The sequence below is a fragment of the Mauremys mutica genome, chromosome 3 (assembly GCF_020497125.1).
Source record: "Mauremys mutica isolate MM-2020 ecotype Southern chromosome 3, ASM2049712v1, whole genome shotgun sequence".
NCBI classification, from domain to species: domain Eukaryota; kingdom Metazoa; phylum Chordata; order Testudines; family Geoemydidae; genus Mauremys; species Mauremys mutica.
The window spans coordinates 25,840,429-25,859,723 of NC_059074.1; the positions used below are offsets into that span (position 1 = coordinate 25,840,429).

The 19,295-nt window shown below is 44.3% G+C and overlaps 1 protein-coding gene across 3 annotated transcripts in view; it reads left to right on the forward strand.

The window, feature by feature from the left end:
- The window catches only part of SMC6 (structural maintenance of chromosomes 6), a 92,942-nt gene extending 75,493 nt beyond the window's left edge, over positions 1–17,449 (forward strand). For all 3 annotated transcript variants that reach the window (XM_045010213.1, XM_045010214.1, XM_045010212.1), the window contains exons 23-27: positions 5,018–5,143; positions 9,172–9,277; positions 10,753–10,905; positions 12,580–12,677; positions 16,832–17,449. In XM_045010213.1, the coding sequence (XP_044866148.1) occupies positions 5,018–5,143; positions 9,172–9,277; positions 10,753–10,905; positions 12,580–12,677; positions 16,832–16,940 (592 nt within the window). In that variant the 3' untranslated portion in view covers positions 16,941–17,449. The remainder of the gene's footprint in view (positions 1–5,017; positions 5,144–9,171; positions 9,278–10,752; positions 10,906–12,579; positions 12,678–16,831) is intronic.
- Positions 17,450–19,295: the final 1,846 nt, after the last annotated feature.

Consider the following 19,295-nt stretch of genomic DNA (forward strand, 5'->3'; position numbering starts at 1 on the left):
TCAGGTGCGTCTCTCTTTTCGGACGCTCGCGGGCTTCTCCGGCACTCCCCGCCGCAGCTCCTCCCCGCCTCTGGGCTCAGGCTCCCAGCCACTCGCCTCTGGGCTCAGGCTCCCGACACTATCATCATTCGATACGAATCACGTCGGAGTCCGGGGGCTTCCCAAGCACTCCCCGCCGCGGCTCCCAGCTGCCCGCCTCTGGGCTCAGGCTCCTGGCCGTTCGCCTCTGGGCTCAGGCTCCCGACACTATCATCATTCGATACGAATCACGTCGGAGTCCGGGGGCTTCCCAAGCACTCCCCGCCGCGGCTCCCAGCCGCCCGCCTCTGGGCTCAGGCTCCTGGCCGTTCGCCTCTGGGCTCAGGCTCCCGACACTATCATCACTCGATACGAGTCACGTCGGATAAGCACTCCCCGCCTCTGGGCTCAGGCTCCTGGCCGTTCGCCTCTGGGCTTCTCCGCCTGGGTCAGGCCACCGACACTTTCATTCGATACGAATCACGTCGGGGTCACCATTTGTTGCAGCGCAGGCGTGCGTGGACAGAGCTCGACCATCAATATGATTAAAAGCAGAGTCCTTTTATTTCTCTCCAGCATACATCTTTATACACTTAAAGCAAGCAATCAAGCAATTGCTAATTGGTTAATAAGGTACAAACAAGCACAGCTGTAACTTCATTGGCTATTTAACATCCTGGCCAACCCTTTAATTTATTATTCTGTTATTGCCTCCCAGCAGATAAGAACGAGCCTCATCCTTGAGACTTGCATGTCAGTTTCCCACACTCTTATGCAAAACAATCCGACATGCTCCTTTCATCCATCCTCACAAAAGTACCAGAGGAAAGACAACAGGCATATCGGGAAAACCCTGGAACCAGGGCTTGGGTGGAAAATCCAAAGGAAGTCCCACTGCCTGTAAGACCCCACTATGACAAGGAACAAACGCGTGTCTGCCTAGATCCTATTTCTCAGAAGAATGGTACATATCAACCACAGGCAAGTGGGTGAAGGGGGTAGTGAGTTACAGATAAGTCTCTTGTACTAAAGGCCTCACCCCATCCCTTCACCCAATCCCCAGCAGCCCCATCTAATATAAACTGGTGTTGAATGAAATTTTGCATCCCCCGAATGTAGGAGTAGTAGGAGTTCCTTCAGGAGCAAGGTTCTCAGGTTTCTAGTCTATTTTCTTCATTGTCCAGAGTGCACTGGGGTAGGAGGAGTCAGAGCCATGTTGGACCTCAGTGGCTCAACAAATAGATGAAGAAAATGAGTTTCCAGATGGAGACCCTAGCTTCAACAGTAGCATCCCTGTCCCAGTGGGACTTTCTCACTTCTGTGGGCCTAGAAGATGGAGATCTCCACATTCCCATATGCTCATGCCACCGCAGACTGTAGAAAGTTGCATATGGTATGGCTTACTACGAGTACCAAACTCTTCTAGTTGGTCTCTCATCAGCCCTCACAGTATTTACCAAGATGCTTGCAGTTGTAACCGCCAGACTCAGGTTTCAGAGCACTCATCTGTATCCCTTCTTGGATAACATCTTGATCAGAGCTCCGACCCAAGCTGCAGAACATAGTGCCACAGTTTGGACTCTGGATCTTCTCCAAGTGCATGGCTTTGTGATAAACACCAGTAAAAATGTTGATTTCCCCCCCAACAAAGATAATTCAGTTAGAAGTGGAAATGCACACTTCTGCAGCAAAGGTCTACCCATCACTGGATGTATTCCAGGAGATCTAGTATGTGGTATCTATACTGGTCAAGTGTATAAGGCCAACCATAACACATTGTCTCCAAATATTGGGTCTCTTGATATTATGTATAGAGATCACCCCATGGACAGGGTCTCTTTATCAGGGGTCTCCAGGCCTTTGTACTGAAAGTATGGAAGCATTATCTGGAACACATGCAGGATCAGGTCCTAAACTAGGTACTGGATTCTGTAAGATGATGGGCAATCCCAGGGAATTTCCACAGGGGTCTTCTCATATGCCTTCTAGACCCACAGGAACTCTCAACCAATGCCAGCCTGATAGGATGGGGCGCACACATCTGAGCCACAGAACAGCACAAGATGCCTCAGACTCCTGAGTAAGGAACCCAAGAGTCAATCTAGCTCTGCTAATGTTCCAGAGCTGTCTAGAAGGCGACCATATTCTGATCCAATTGGACAGTACAAACTTGTATGGCCTATCTCAGCAACCAGGGAGAGAAAGGAGTTCAACTTTACAAAAAATATCAGTATTGGAATGGGCATATAGGACCCTTCCTGCTGTAAGAGTGATACACGTAAAAGGAGAACTGAACCAAAAGATGGACTGGCTCAGCAGACAGTCATCAACTTAGAATGGTGCCTAAATCAGAAAGTCTTCATTCTGATTTTGCAGACGTTTGGCCTCGCTTCAGTTAACCTGTTTACCAATCACAAGAACCCAAAGCAGGGTTCTTCACCAGAAGAATACTTCACCAGGGAAACAGATCCAGTGTCCATGGGGACAGATGCTCTTTCACATAGATGTGGCCACAAGGCCTGCTATATTCATTCTTGCCCTTTCCACATCTAGGAAAGGTGATCCAGGAGATAAAATGAGAAGGTACAAAGGTGACAATGCCAACTTCGCAACAGCAAAAGAGACCATGTTTCTCCAATCTGATAGAATTGAAATTGGGACCACCATTGCAGCTATTAGTGAGAACACAGACATCCTTCACCAAAGCCCATTCTTCCAAACATACCCAGACCATCTATAAAACTGATAGTCTGGGTATTAGAGGGAAGTGTTGGTCTGTCATTCAAAGTGATCAGAACTCTGCTCTCCTCCAGAAGAGCTTCCACATTAAAGGCTTACTCCTCCATCTGGATTAGGTTGCATGTTATCAAGAATACCAAGGATCCTAGTACTCCTGTTGTTCAGGACATTCTTGAAGAGAAGGGACCTCAGCCCAGCACCAGAGTACTTCAGGTGTCGGCCATAAGTAGCATACTATTTCACCCTTTTGAACCACTGACATAAATATCTGCCTTCTATCTGTCCCTCAGAACCTGTTTTGTGGTGGCCATGATGTCTGCTAGACAAGTTTCTGAACTGGTAGCTTATCCAAGCAGGAGCCCCACTATGGGTTCCACAATGACCAAGTGGTGGTAAGAATTCCAGAATTGTTCTTGCCTAAGGTGAATTCATCTTTCCATGCCTCACAGGAGATCATCCTTATTTCATTCGGTCCAAAGCCACAGCACCAGGGTATAAAGCTGTGGCGTGCAATAGATGATCGAAGAGCACTAAAGATCTATGTCAAGGGCACAGAATGAACAAGAAGGTTGGGTTCCTTGTTTGTCTTTCATCTGAAGTGCCAAGGGCTCGGAGTTTCCAAACTATCCCTGGTTAGATGGATCAAGCTCTGTATTTTAGAGGCATATATGGCATGAGAGGGGCTCCTATTCCAGATGGAATCAAGGCACATTCCACAAGATCTGTGGCAACCTCATGGGCCAAAAGAGTTGTGCTTCCACCACAGAGATCTGCAGGACAGCAACATAGTCTCAGGCTAATCCCTTTTAGGCACTATAAAGTGGACTTTCTGTCCTCAGCAGAGACCTCCTGTGGTGAGAAGGTGCTGCAGGTGGTGGTCCACTAATAGTATTGCCGTTTAAGCAATCAACAATGCTGTTCCCTGTCCCATTTTTTTTCGCCATCCATCCCTACTTCTGTTCACTGCTGGCTACTTCCTCTGTATATCAGAATTGTGGGAGACACGGGGCTGCAGAATGATAAATTTCTTACCTGATCATTCCTTTCTGCTAGCAATATTTCCCACAATTCTACCGTCCTTGGATGTCTTAATAGCCAAGGGACAACATTTTATTTTGATAGTTACCTTTGTAAACTGTAGCCTGCCATACACAATTAATTGGCTGGCACTGAAGTTATTGTTACTAATCACATTCTGAATTTTTACTTTGAAACGACTCATCTGGCGGCAAACCAGAGAAGGGGGCCTGTCTAGCATAAGATATGCTACAGCTTTGTACTGGAAACAGAAGACAGGAGGGGAATAGACCATATATATCAGAATGGAAGGGAAGTAGAAGAAAGGGAAATAGCCCATACATATCAGAATTGTGTGAGACACTGTTAGCAGAAAAGAAAGTACAGTAAAAGTTCTTTTATCTGGCACTTTACCAACTGGCAAGCTCTATAAACCGACATTTCTGATCTGCACTGAAAGTCTGGTTTATAGTGCGGTTGGTGCAGGGCAGGCAGGGGGCTGGGGCGTGGGAGGGGTTTGGGTGCCGGATGGCGGGAGGGTGCTCACCTCAGGTGGCTCCCCATCCCTGCTATTACTGGAGAGGCACAGCCAGGTGGCTCTGCAAGCACGCTGCCTCTGTTCCCCCTCCCCAAGCGCTGACTCCATGGCTCCCGTCCCAGCCAAAAGGCTGGGAACCGAGCCAATGGGAGCTGCGGGGGGCAGTGCCTGCAGATGGGGTCAGCGTGCCTGCTTGCAGAGGTGCCTGGCCACACCTCCACCAGGAGCAGCAGGGAAGAAGAGCTGCTGGAGATGAGCCCCCCCACATACAGCACCTCAAGACCCCCCCTCCCCAACCAAAATTTCCTCCCAGAGCATGCCCCACAGCCCCTGCCATCCCCCAACCCCTCCCTCTGAATTAACTGGCATTTTTAATTTACCGGCACTCCCGTTCTCCCAGCATGATGGTTAAAAAAAGCTTTTACTGTATCAACTAAGAAATTTACCATTCCTTTTCTTCCCCAACAAACAATAATCTTTCTTTTAACAGTGACTTTTCCCTTTCCCTGTGAAAATTCAGCTTATGTGCCCACACAATGTTAGTTTTAGAGTGATTGTGAGCATATGTGTGTTTTTTGTTTTCTGAAAAGAGAGTTTTGGTTGTCAGCCTGGTTTTAAATTAAACATCAAGAATTTGCTTGCGTCCTAACAGCATCTTTTGAGTTTAACTAAATATTTATGAAAATCTTTTTGCTGATAAAACAGGCAGCTTATTGAAGCAAAGGACAAATATCAGGATGCAGAAGGTAAAGTGAAGAATTTGAAGAAGTTTATTAAATTGCTGGATCAAATAATGACACAGAGATACAAAATGTATCAACAATTCAGAAGGTGAGTGTGATCTTCATTGTAGGGCTAGTGGTTTAAATACCTGTGATGGGGCAGATTAAAAATATTTGTCATAAAATTCTATCGATTGGGAAAATTTAGGCATTTCCCAGGGCCACTCAGAAGAAATTTCTATATTCAACTTACACTTACTTCTGTACACTTCCTGTGTTTCTTCAAGATGTGTTGTCCACATAGATTCCAGAACCTGCGCTCCTTCCCTGCTTCTATGAAGACCTACTTCTCTGGAATTCTGTATTGTGAGGGAACTAAGGGACAGATGGGTCTGCACTGTCCTTTATTCCCTGGGGTGAGAGCATTTAGTATGCAGGTGCGGCCCCACCAGACTCTGCTGGCTGAAAGAATCTGGTATTCTGCATGTGGGGTGCATGCACACCAAGAATGGAATTCATGTGAACAACACATCTCAAAGAACCACACTTACTGGTAAATAACTGTTCTTTCTTGAAGTAATTATGGTGTGGAGCTTTTGTAGAGCGGGGAGATAATATATTTAACAAAAAAGCTGTAGATCCTTCCCCTTTCTACCTTTCCAGTGGCTTTTGGGTATTGGCTGTAGAGCAGGGGTCGGCAACCTTTCAGAAGCGGTGTGCCGAGTCTTCATTTATTCACTCTAATTTAAGGTTTCGCGTGCCGGTAATACATTTTAATGTTTTTTAGAAGGTCTCTATAAGTCTATATATTATATAACTAAACTAGTGTTGTATTGTAAAATAAACAAGGTTTTCAAAATGTTTAAGACACATCATTTAAAATTAAATTAAAATGTTGATCTTACGCCGCTGGCCCGCTCAGCCCGCTGCTGGTCTGGGGTTCTGTTCACCTGGGCCGGCAGCGGGCTGAGCGAGGCCTGTGGCTGGGATACCGGCCGGCAAGGGTCCATCAGCCAGAACCCCAGACCAGCAGCGGGCTGTGCAGGGCCGGCAGCCAGGACCCAGAGGGCTGAGGGCGGGCTGGAGTCAGAGCTGGGGGCTGGAGATGTCAGGGCAGAGGGGGCGGGTTAGGTATGGGTGGGGGTGCCAGAGTCAGGGCTAGGGTTGTGGGGAGGGTGAAGGAGTCAAGCAGAGAGCTGGGTGTGTATGAGGGAGGTACAGGGCTCAGGGCAGGGGCCTGGGGAGTGTGCGGGGCTCAGGGCAGAGGACATGGTGTGTGTGTGTGTGTTGGGGGCGGGGGTCAGGGCTCAGGGGAGAGAGCTGGGTGACTGCCCCCCTAAGAACTCCCAACCCCACTGCTCCTTGTCCCCTGACTGCCCCCAACTGCCCACCAGGACCCCACCCCCTATCTAAGCCTCCCTGTCCCCGGACTGCCCCGACCCTATCCACACCCCCATCTCCAAACAGACCCCCAGGACTCCCAGGCCCCATCCAACCGCTCCCCGCCTCTTGACAGGACCCCCAGAACTCCCGACCCATCCAACCCCCCCCCCTCCTCGCTTGCCCCAACAACTCTCCACATCCCTGCCTCCTGACAGGACCCCCAGAACTCCCAACTCATACAACCCCCCCAGCTCCTTGTCCCTGGACCACCCCCTCCAGAGACCCCCCCACCCTAACTGCCCCTCCCAGGACCTTCCTTACTCCCGGTCCCCTGACTGCCCTGACCCCTATCCACCTCCTATCCCCTCACAAACCCCAGGACTCCCATGTCCCATCCAACCCGCCCTGCTCCCTGACTGCCCCCTCCAGAGACCCCCCGCCCCAGCCACCCCTCCCGATCCCACCTCCGCATCCAACCCACTCTGCTCCCTGTCCCCTGACTGCCTCCACCCCTTATCCAACCCCCCCAGCCCTGGGCCCTTTACCTTGAGGCTCCACACAGAGCCAGACACGCTGCCCCGCGGGAGAGCACAGCTCCGCCCCTCAGAGCGCTGCGCGCGGCGGCGGCAGAGCTCTGGGTGAGCAGGGAACGTGTCTGCCTCCCTGCGGAGCCAAATGCTGCCCCGCGGGAGCGCGCAGGGCGGCATGGCTCCAGGGGAGGGAGGAGCGTTTCTGCCTCCTTGTGGAGCCAAACGCTGCCCTCGGGAGCATGCAGCCCCAACCCCCAAAGCTCTGCGCGTGGTGGCAGGGCTCCAAAGGAGGGGAGAAGGCGGGGGAGGGGGCCAGCAGCTTGCTGCGCTCGGCCTGGCACTCCGGCCCGGGAGCGTGGACCCCGCGGCTTGCCGTGCTGGGAGAGTGGGGCCATTTGCCCACCCCGTGCGCACGGCTACGCTTCTGCTCCCTGCCCCCACGGGCAGAGTGGAGGGCAGAGGAGAGCGGCTCGGCCTGGGCAGGATTTTTAATGGCACGCTGGAGTCCGGACAGGCTCCAGAGTGCCATTAATAATTGGCTCGCATGCTGTCTTTGGCACGCGTGCCATAGGTTGCCGACCCCTGCTGTAGAGTAACAAGTTAGCTGCAATATATAACTAAAGTTTAATTTATTGCTTTTAAAAAAATAGCTTAAGATGCTGTGCAGTAAATTACCTACTTGGTGTGTTTTGTGGGGTCTAAGGAAGTGGATCTAACTTTTCTAATATATGTTATGATCGAGCCATTGAGACATCACAGCTAAGACTTCATTCTGTTGTGCTCTTAAAATGGGAGTTCAACCTCAAAGACAGTGCATCTGTCCTAATTTTTAGTATATAATTTCTGACTAAAGCTTGCATTTTCTGAAGATTTTCAAGAAAATCAGTTAATTTTGTCCCCAAAATAAATTCACATTCTCAATCTTCTGCTTCAAAATGACAAATTACAGAAAGTCAAAAAATGTACATTTTTGGGTTTGTTGGGCTCTCTGCGGTTGTTAAAATATTTTGTAAATTAACAGCAACAAAAAAAATTAGTGGTCTTTGTCATAATTGAATCCTTCTGCACAACAGTTAGCCAGGGGACATGAAGATTTATAATTCTCACGTAGCTGCTGGTTTCTCAAAGAAAGGACCTCTTCTGACCCACTTATGGCTGAACAGTTTTCACGATGACCAGGATCCTCTGTGCAATAGCTGTTAGTTTATTGAAAACTAGGAGCTCCATAAAATTGCTGCAGCCTCTTTGATGAAGCAGTTGATACTGCATCAAGGATCTTGTTCTTTGTGAAATCATTCAGCCAGCACAGGAGCCCCTGGGCTTCATGAAAGCAACCACTACCAATCTCAAAGATCCTGTTCTTTGCTAAACTGTTCAGCTGGCTTCAGAGTTCCTCTCCTGAACCAACAGGAGAGTTTCACAGAAAACAGGATCTATGACAAAGCAACAGTAACTTTGACAAATACTAGGCTCTTCATTAGAGTGCCTTTCTGGCTCAGGAGCAGATATTGTTGTTAATAAAAGTAGCCATTGCTGCATTGGAGAGCCTTTCTTAATCTAAAAAAGTGGAAAATTAATACACAAAAACACTATGGTGTGTGAGAGTTAAGGTTGTAGATTTTACATCCAATGCAAAACCACTAAAGCAAGCAAGGAAAAGTTAAAGCCTCTAACAGTTCGTACTTTCTACTCTTCTATCCACACTTCACAACTAAAATAACCGCCTTACCACACAAAGCATTACAACTTCAACTGTGCCGCAATAGAAGTGCTAACATTCCAACAAACCCTTCTCCAAACATTGAGTGAATGTGTTTTTTTTCCCCCAGAACTGTGAAGAATAGATAGTAGTGGGGGTGTAAGTCTGGGAAGTTGGTGATAGATGGCTCCTATCCATACTAAAGTAAAATTAAATTGTTGAGTGTTTTAGTAATGAGATGTATGTGTGTCTGGGTAGAGGAGTATGTACTTTTAAATGGTTTGATTAATTTCCTTGCTTTTGTGGTTCTGTTAGGTATGTTATATATGCAACATTAACACATAGAACAAAGGTATTGTTGTATGTATTATATTATTAAAATGAAACAGTAATTTAATGTTGATTAAGATTCCACTCATTCATTTTTGTTGTGGGATCTTTGACTCTAAATCTGTTCACCTTTTTATGTATATTATTTTTAAAGATCACTGATTTGGTGTTTATTTGCATAATTTATCCGAAAAGGTGCCTTACTTTACGATGCAAGTTCTATTTTGACTTCTTATTATGTCAGCGATCTTACTCTGGAAAAATGAGTTTTGACCACAAGAATGAAGCACTTTCAATAACAGTAAGTCACTTTGTATTTTCTTTATTAATACCTTACCAAAAGTTATGTTTGATGATAAACTTTGGTGGAATTTTTAACCCTTAAAAAATTCTGTTTGGGTACCTTTTTGTATTTCAGTTACTTGGCATTTACTAATGCAGGTTTTTGCATGAAAACAAAGTATCTGGTTTCTGTCAACTTACTTTACTATTTTCTGTTCTCCATCTGAAGTCATATAGTATAATCTTCTGACATTTACAGTTAGTGTGAATTGATTATCCTGTAAGAGGATGCAGGTGCAGAAAAAAACAAGATGAGCTTCTTACAGGAATAGATACCTAAATGTAAATTTAAAATGTGAAGATGTAGTAAATGTATAATTGGTCAGCATTGTTTCAGACTTGCATTCTAACTTTTCAAACCATGATTAGGAAAATGAAAACAAGAGAAATCATGGTCTATTACGGTAGTGTCCAGTAAATTCCACCTGATATTTGCAATTAGTAATTTGTCATTTGATGTTATCCCACCTTAGTGTGGTTAGTTTCTCTGACTAGACTTGCACAATTTTTCAGACCTTTTAACAGTTGAAGACCAAATATACATTTTTTTTAAAAAAGAATATAAATGTTTTTCTCTAGATAGGAGAAATATGTGGTAAGGTACAAAACTTGCATAGCATTTCAGATTCTTGCAACATACAACACTATGTTGTATGAAAGGCAGTTCATTATTTCTGCTGCTTAGATGCATCAAGTCCCTCTCTTGGGTTCCTCTTGGTTTGATTTCTGTCCTGTTGACATATTGTGTAGAGTGATTCAGTACCTCTATTTGTCTTGAAAGGTTAAAAGGGAAGAAACAAATTATGAAATACACTTTGTTTAAAAATTTTACCAGCAAACACATTGTATGTTTACCAGTGTATTTTGTTACAATATCTTTAATTAAAACAACTTTTTTATTTTTTTCAAGCACTTCAGAATAAAAAAAATATAGATACCACAAGGTGTCACTGTAATCCAAGGAACAAAGAACTGTTTACCCTATTTCATGTATTCATACAGAGGGGCTATCCCTTGTTAAAACACCAGTAGTGATATAGTTAGCTGCAGTTCTAGCATCATTGGTGTTTGACAGAAACATAACTACACTAGGTGATGAGTTTAACACTTATAAAAATAAAGAATTAAAGACATCATAGGCTGAGTTATTGATTTAAATTAAACCTGTTCCATTTTTATTTGGGCAAAGCAGTGGGACAGTTGACTTGCAACTAACCCTTACAAAATTGTGTATGATTGAACTATTTTAGTTTCAGATACATATACACTGAAATATACAAACTTACTGTGTTGCTAAATATATATATTTTCATTTTCATGTTAATGTTTAATATTTGTAAACTTAAATCTTGTATGAAAAGATTACAGTTGTGCTTCTTATGCAAGTATCCATCATGATCTACTAATGAAATGAATGTCTTAACTTAATTCAAGGTCCAGCCTGGAGATATAAACAAGGCTGCTCTAAATGACATGAGATCTCTATCAGGAGGTGAACGTTCTTTCTCAACCGTTTGTTTCATTCTTTCTCTGTGGTCCATTGCTGAATCTCCTTTCAGATGCTTGGATGAATTTGATGTCTTCATGGTAAGTATAAATTTAAACTACATCTTCCAGTTTTGCTGTATAAACTACCAAAGTAATTAAGTGGAGATCATTGGAAAGTTGAAAGACTATGGTAGAACCTACTAACATTTTTCCTCTAGAATGCTAATTAGAGAATACATTAACTTTACTCTCTGGTTTTCTAAGTTGGTAACCAGAAATATGGCGCTTGTCTGTGTAAATAAGTCTGACTACTTTAAAATATAAGTTGAATTTGTGAGATAACTCAGAAATATAACTTCCACATAACTTGCTCTTCTGGATCTTAACATTTTCCCCAGTCCATAACTGTCTGTCTGCATAACATCACTGAGTTTCCTCAGAGATCTGCTAAGAAAACTCTGGTCCTAGCTCATGCCCTCACTTCATCAGTGTACAGTTTTGCCTTCACTGTTAGAACAAGCAGTTTAGCTCAGTGTTGCTTCTTGGAAACACGGGGTAGGTTTACATCCCTCTCCATGCTTATACATCAGAGTTCTTCCAAAGCTATTGAAACACTGATGAATTAGTATCAAAATACCAATACAAACTCATATCTTCTAATTTGATTTATAAAGAATTTATATAGGAAAACCCTGTACAGCACCTTCCTATCAAAGAATGCCTCTGTGGAGATCAGGCAGTCCACTTTGTAGTGCGTGTTCAACTTGTCAGTGGAGAACCAAGTGGTTGCCTTTCATATTTCCTCTGTCATAGCTGATGACCTCTCTGACCAGGATATGATCATGGATTATGTTGAGGATGGGCATTTATGGCTTCAGGACCTTGCATGATAGATGCATTGTATGCGTTGGTTATATCATAAATCTGGACAGGGAGGATACAGATACTCTGCAGTGTATGAACCTCAAACATAAATGCCACCTTCCTACCTGATTTGGGGGTTTTGTGATATAATTCAGCTCTTCTTTGAACATTGTTAATTATGCCAGAGTCTGTCTTTGGACTCTTGAGAGTCCTAAAAACAAACAAACAAATCTAGAAAATTCCAGTGAGAAACTTTGAGAGAACTTTAAGGTTGCACTGTGAAGTGATCAGGACAGCAATAGGTGGTACCACCACTGTGCATGTGCATTACAATACAGTCTTTAATTTCATGGTCATATTCTGGTTTTCAAATACAATATACATGCACATTTTTCTGCAACTTTGTATCGTCCATTTGTGTAATTGACAGCAAGAAGGCAGGTCTTTGTAGGAGTCTGTGCTTTGTTCAGTGTTCATGTTGTATATAAGTGACTACCAAGCACTCTTAAGTGTATGCGGAGTGGTGCATGATAGCATAAGGTGCTATGCATGTATCCAAAGTAGTAGAAAAAGGTCTGATGTATTAAGATATAGTAGGTTAGTGTGTAGTTGAAGGCTGTATCATAGTACACATATGCAAAGGGATAGTGCTAATGACATGTGCACAGCCTCTGTACACTTCCTAAATTTTAGTGTTTGACTGTAACCTTAATATTCTCTTAATGTAGATTTTTTTTTATGGAATTTCAATGTACGTGTTTTAGTTAATTAGATAATTGTGTTAGCAAAATATCTCCAAACTTAATTTAGTTTTTGCAGGTGGTTATATTAATAGTTTCTCTGTACAGTAATGCAAGACAATAAACATATATTATAAACACCAATAACTGGTCAATCCTCTGTTCTTAGGACATGGTTAATAGAAGAATTGCAATGGACATGATGCTCAAGATGGCAGATTCTCAACGTCATCGACAATTTATTTTGCTCACCCCACAGAGCATGAGGTAATCATTTTTCCTTAAACTTCCTAGCTCAAAAAGTGCACTAGAAATGTTAAATAGATATGTAAGAAAGAAGGCAATAGACGTTTTTCACAGTATATATGCCTAGGTATCCACATCCAAAGCCAATTTATATCCATTTGTTCTCGTGTCCACATTAGTACTGAGCTGAAATAATTCCTCTCCCTCCCTGGTATTTATCCCTCTGATATATTTAAAGAGAGCAATCATATCTCCTCTCAGCTGCTGGACCCGGCAGAGGCCAACTCGCACATAGAAGATACTGCCGAGGGGAGGGAGCTAGAGGGGTCATGGCAGCTGCAGTTCCCAGCTAGCTCTGAGGGAAGGAGAGGGCATCACACAGGATGTGTAAGCCTGGCACTGAGCATCAGGCTGTTTCTCCATCTGGATCCCTAGGCTCTGCGGGAGGGAGAGGGGTGTCTGGGCAAGGCGGGGGGGCCGTGGCTGGGCTCTAGGGGAGAGGAACTGAGGATATCTGGGCAAGGGGGGGGCAGGGCTGAGCTCTGGGGATGAGGATAAGGGGGGGGGCACAGCTGGGCTCCAGGAGGGTAAGGGAGTGTGGGTATCTGGGCCCGAGGGGGCCTGTGGCTGGGCTCTGGGGGGGGAAGAGTTGTGGGTGTCCGGCCCTCCGACTGGGCTCTGAGGGGAGATGGGCCAGAGAAATAGGAACTGGGTTGTCATAGGGGTTTCATTAACTCACTACTCCTGGGGGAAATTTTGTGTGTGTCTGTATTGTTATAGACATACTTGCTGACAGTATTTTGAAATAAATTACCAAAATAATTGAAACTGGTGTGATCATGTAGTTTTATCTTGACAAATACAATTTGCAGAATTTTAAAATATTGTGCGCAGAATTTTTAATATTGTTGTGCAGAATGCCCCCCCGGAGTACTATATAGTTTGATAGCCAGGAATTACTGATTATTTTTGTGCTATGCTGTCTCAGAAATGCTGTTATGTCTAAGTGAGTCGACAGGTTTGCTTTTCACTGATCTGCTTCCATGCATCCTTATGTAAAATTTTTTAGGAAAGAGTGGCTGTTGTATCTCCACCTCTGAGAGCCTGTAGGTTTGAGGTTGATTCTCATTAAACAACTAAAAGTCCCTTTTGAGTTTTCTGTTAGAGCACCCTCCTGGCTTCAGTCAGATCAATCAGGAGGGTAGATTGATTATAAGCCCCTCCTCATTTGGTGCTTACTAGCCACACTGGTGCCAATAAAGATGTCTGCTCCTTATGTTCATGAACCATGAGGACCTGGTTTTGTGCCTGGCCCTTTTGCAAAGACCCAAGAGACAGGTGTGGAATAATGCTTGAACCATCTCCCCATAATCTATGCAGCTATGTGAGGTGAGGTACAATATGTCCCTGAAGATGGGGATAGGATACTTGGGTAACTGGAAAACTAATGATTAAATATATACTGGACATGGTTATTTAAAAAAAAAAAAATCCTACTTCAGGAAATGGAGAATAGATATGATACGAAATACAAATGATGCCAGTCTTAGTGTCTGTCGCTCTGAATAACGTGAGCAGAAATAAATGTTACATAGCTTAGAAAAAACAGGGAATGTGTTTATCACAAGAATGTGCCTGAGGTGGAACAAAGAGCAAATTTGCTGTAGATGTATCATAACTATTCTATCAAGCATTTAGGTTTTTTGTTTTGTTTTGTTTTGTTTTTTAAAAGGCATTTAGGATTTAAGAGCACAATTAAAGTCCCCACAAACCCAGCTCAAGATAATTTAGTGTAAAGTCAACCTGGTAATGTTATAACCCTGGAATAGGAAATACGGTAGTGTATATCTAAAATGAGATCACAAACTTAACCTAATCAAACTAGGTAGCTATAAGAAAAATGCTGACATACCAGGGAAGGTTTGGTTGGTTTGTGGTTTTTTTCAATAAATACAGGGGACTCTTTTTTTCCTTGCATAATCAATATTTAGAATAAATAAAATCACATCATAAAAAGTCAAAGTTAGCATTAATAAGGGCATTAATGCTAATAACTTTTTTTGAATATGGAATGTGAACTCTCAAGAAGTCACCAGAAGATATGATGGAATTAAAGCCTTTACGCTGAAATTTGTTTTATAAATGTCTTGATATTAATTTAGGAGCAGAATAGAATTATATTCTGTCATAATATTTAAAAAAAAGTAAATACCTTTCTGAATAATTTATGAAGCTATATTTAGTTAGAAATTCACCATTTGATTGTATTATTCTAGGTACACCTCTACCTCGATATATAACGCAACCCGATATAACACGGGTTCGCATACAACCCATAAAACTCTGACGCGGTGCTCTGAGCAGCGTGTTAAGGGGGCCGGGCCGGGGCCGAGGGTTTGGATAAGGGGCAGAGGGCCTCGGGCAGTCAGGGGCTCCCCTACCCCAGGGTCTAGGAGGCAGGAGCTGTGGGGGGGGCAATTTTGGGGGCCCTGCAGTTCTAGAGTGGCCCAGGGCATTAGCGGGGGACCAGGAGCAGCCCGCTTTGCTTCCCTCGCCCCGGCCCCAGCTGTGTCGCTCGAGGAAGGAGGCTTGGGGGAAGGGATCCCCCCCACACTCACTGGCAGCGGGAAGTGGTGCAACGCAGCTGGAAGGTGGCAGAGTGGAAAAGGCTGGGGCTGCATCGCTCTGCTTCCTGCCGCTGCAGGTTAGTGCGGGGGGCATCCTTTCCCCAACCTCCCCGCACTCACCGGCGGCGGGAAGCGGAGCGCCGTGGCTGGGAAGTGGCAGAGTGGAACGGGCTGGGGCCATGTTGCTCCGCTTCCCGCTGCTGCAGGTGAGTGCGGAGGGCGTCCTTTCCCCAACCTCCCCGCACTCATCGGCAGTGGGAAGCGGAGCAGCCCGGCCCCAGCCTGCTCCACTCCACCAGTTCCCAGCCACGGGCATTCCTGCACTCACCTGCAGCGAAAAGCGGACCTTTCCCCAACCCTCCTCAGTGACACGGCTGGGGTCAGGGAAGAAAAGCGAAGCGGGGCTGGGTCCATGTCGCTCCGCTTCCCACCACAGATGAGTCTGGGGGGGGCGTCCTTTCCCCAACCTCCCCACGCTCACTCACAGAGGGAAGCAGAGCAGCCCTGCCCCAGCTCGCTCTACTCCGCTAGCTCCCAGCGGCAGTGCTCCGCTTCCCGCCTCAGATGAGTACGGGGGGACATTCTTTCCTCAACCTCCCCACTCTCACCAGTGGTGGGAAGCGGAGCGCTGCGTCTGGGAGGTGGTGGAGTGGAGCAGGCTGGGCTGCTGGTGAGTGCCTGTCGGGGTGAGGGGTGTGGATAGGGGTCGGAGCAGTCAGGGAGCAGGGGGGTTGGGTAGGGGGTACGGTCCTGGGGGTGATTAGGGATAGCAGTCTCTGCAAGGGGTGGTCAGGGAACAAGGAACGGGGGGTCCAAATCAAGTTCCATATAATGCGGTCTCACCTACAACGTGGTGAGATTTTTTGTCTCCCAAGGACCGTGTTATATTGGGATAGAGTAAGTAAATGGTAAATGGTTTCATACATTTAAGTGAAGTATTATGAAGTCTGATTTCATATTTTGTTAAAGTATATGCATTTAATTGCAGTTTTAATATGGAAGAACACTAATATAATGGAAACAAAAGTACAAAAAAAGTACAGTTAAACTATTTTGTTGGAACAGCCTCTAGCCCACAATTTAAAGCCTGGATGCTGCATACACATATGTGCATAACTGCACTTAGGTTGAGTTGTGTGAGTGCGTGTTTGCAGCATCAGGATCTAAGGTAAATGTAAACTTTCAGGGCTGTTTGAGCACTAATTTTATTTTTCTTGGAGTTTGTGCTTTTAGTTTAAAACTCCAATTGTATAATTTATACAGTCTAGATTTTAAAATTTTGGGGCTGGAATAAAAATGGTATTTGTTGCATAAAATACAGAGTTCATAGCTCAAGGTAAAGGCCATGGGTTACCGTTCTGGACATATTGAAATCTGTGGAAACTTGGCTATTCACTTCAGTAGGGCCAGAATTTCACTCCATTTTGCTGGTTCATATCAAAGAAAAATTGCTGTCACATAAGGCAAACAGGTAATGGATAGTCAAATTGGCAGAAACATTAACTCATTCACAAGGGCCATTATTTAAATTGTGTGTTTTGTTTCTAGTTCCCTACCCACAAGTGGCCTTATTCGGATCCTCCGAATGCAAGACCCTGAAAGAGGACAAACAACACTGAATTTTCAACGTAGACATCAAGAAGAGGAAGAAGACTAAAATTAATAAATACCTTTGACACATTAACATGCTGTCCCTAATGTTCAGGTTTTTATAGTAGAAATGTATATAATTTGTATGTCTGTAAGATTACTAAGGGCTTGTTTACACACATGGTGCAGCAGTGTGCACTGTAGGGTAGGATTTCTAAAGCATACCAGCGTGTTGCACACTAATTGGTCTGTATATACACTGCTGGTGCGCACTAAAATTTCCCTAGTGCATTTCACTCCACAGCCTGTGTAGACAAACCCATGCTTCCTTATTATTGCAGGTTAAGAGAATTCAATTGAAGGATATTTCTAATACAAGAAAGAGTTCCTTTATTTTTTATAGAGAGATAATTTGTGTAATGAAAATGTAAATGAAGTGTGTAATTTTAGTAAAACTACAACTTAGTTTAAAAAAAAAAAATCCAGTTTGGTTCAGTGGAAAAAATTAAATGAATGTTCATTTCGATTAACTTTTTTTAAAACTGCCAACTACTGGAGATTAAAACATAAAATATACTCTTTTGGCTTTTCTGAAAAATGTAAATATATTTTGTATAATTATGCTGGAGAAAAATCATTTAAAAAAAAACCTTTAAAAACTTATATAAGTAGTAATGTGTTTACACACACACACACACTCAAGTTCACTTAAATTCTACTAGGTTTATAATTTTCAACACTGTTCAAGAAGGTTTTAAAATGTAACGTAAAATATACTAAATTTTCAAGACTGGATTTTGCTGTTCAGTGTATCCAGAACAGGATCATTTTGCTATCAGGCAGTATCTGTGATTTGTTTTGATTATATTAACTGTGTTTACATATTTAGCTGTGGAAATATCATCTGTAATATTTTGCCTTGATACATTTAAGAACAGAGCCACTTATAAATGAAAGTGTAACAATAGGTTCTTCTTCGAGTGCTTGTTCATGTCAATTCCAATTGGGTGTGCACGTGTGAGTGCATGGCAGCTGGAAAAATTTTCCCCTAACAGTATCGGTTGGGTCGGTCTGGGCACCCCCTGGTGTGACACCATCATGGCACTCAATATAGGACCTTACCAACCTGCCACCCCCTCAGTTCCTTCTTACTGCCAGTGACAGTTAGCTGGAACTTCCCTTTGCTCTTGTTGTGACCGTGACCACGCTGTGGGACTTTTGTGTAGCTCGTTCGATACACCTGCAAGCATTGGACCCCAGGAGTACAGAACAAGTTGGTGGACAGTCTCAGCATGTCTTTTCATGGGCACATGTGGTCCCTATGCCCAGATGTCACAAACTCCATATTCAAACGTTGGGACTTTCCCCAGATGGACCTGTTCACCATGTGATGCAACTGGAAATGCCAACAGTTAATATAATATATGGAGATATATCTATCTCATAGAGCTGGAAGGGACCCTGAAAAGTCATAGAGTCCAGCCCCCTTCCTTCACTAGCAGGACCAAGTACTGATTTTGCCCCAGATCCCTAAGTGGCCCCCTCAATAATTGAACTCACAACTCTGGGTTTAGCAGGCCAATGCTCAAACCACTGAGCTATCTCTCCCCTCCCCTCCAAGAATTGGAATTGACATGAACAAGCACTTGAAGAAGGAAAAACGGCTACTTTCTCGTAACTGTTGTTCTTCGAGATGTGGTGTTCATGTCTATGCCAATACCCACTCTCCACCCCTCTGTCAGAGTAGACAGCAAGAAGGAACTGAGGGGGTGGAGGGTCGCTAGAGCCTTATATTGAGCGCCATGATGGCACCACTCCAGGGGGTGCCTGGACCAACCCGACAGATACTGCTAGGGGAAATAATCTTCCAGCTGCTGTGCATGCACGCGCGCACATACCTGATTAGAATGAACATGAACAACACATCTCGAAGAACAGTTACGAGAAGGCGAGTAACCGGTTTTCTGAAACTTTTGCACAGATCTTTTTAAAGCTGTCTTCTCACCCAAAATTATATAATGTTAGAAGTATTATTAGTTAATACATTCAATCAAAAAGTAAAAATTGCATGGTGTAATATCAGAAATACCCATACCAAAAAATCTTGCACTATAGGCAGGACAACCTGTGCCTGCCCATGGGGGTGGGGGGGTTGTAGAGAGGGGTTAGAGTGATGGCAACCAGCTTCAGCAGTGTTATTGAACATGCACAGTCTGTGTAAGCATGCTCAGTACAAGCCAAGCTGCAAATTGGGGGGTGGGGAGGAGCAGGGGGACGTGACCCTTTGTAGCCCTCATGTGTCGCGTCTGACTACAGATAGCTGTCGTCCTACTCTTGGAGTTCTCTGCTGCTTTGTTTTTTACATACTTTCTTGGTGCTACAGAATGGGAGAAAACTTGTTAGTTTAATTCCTGTAAGGTCT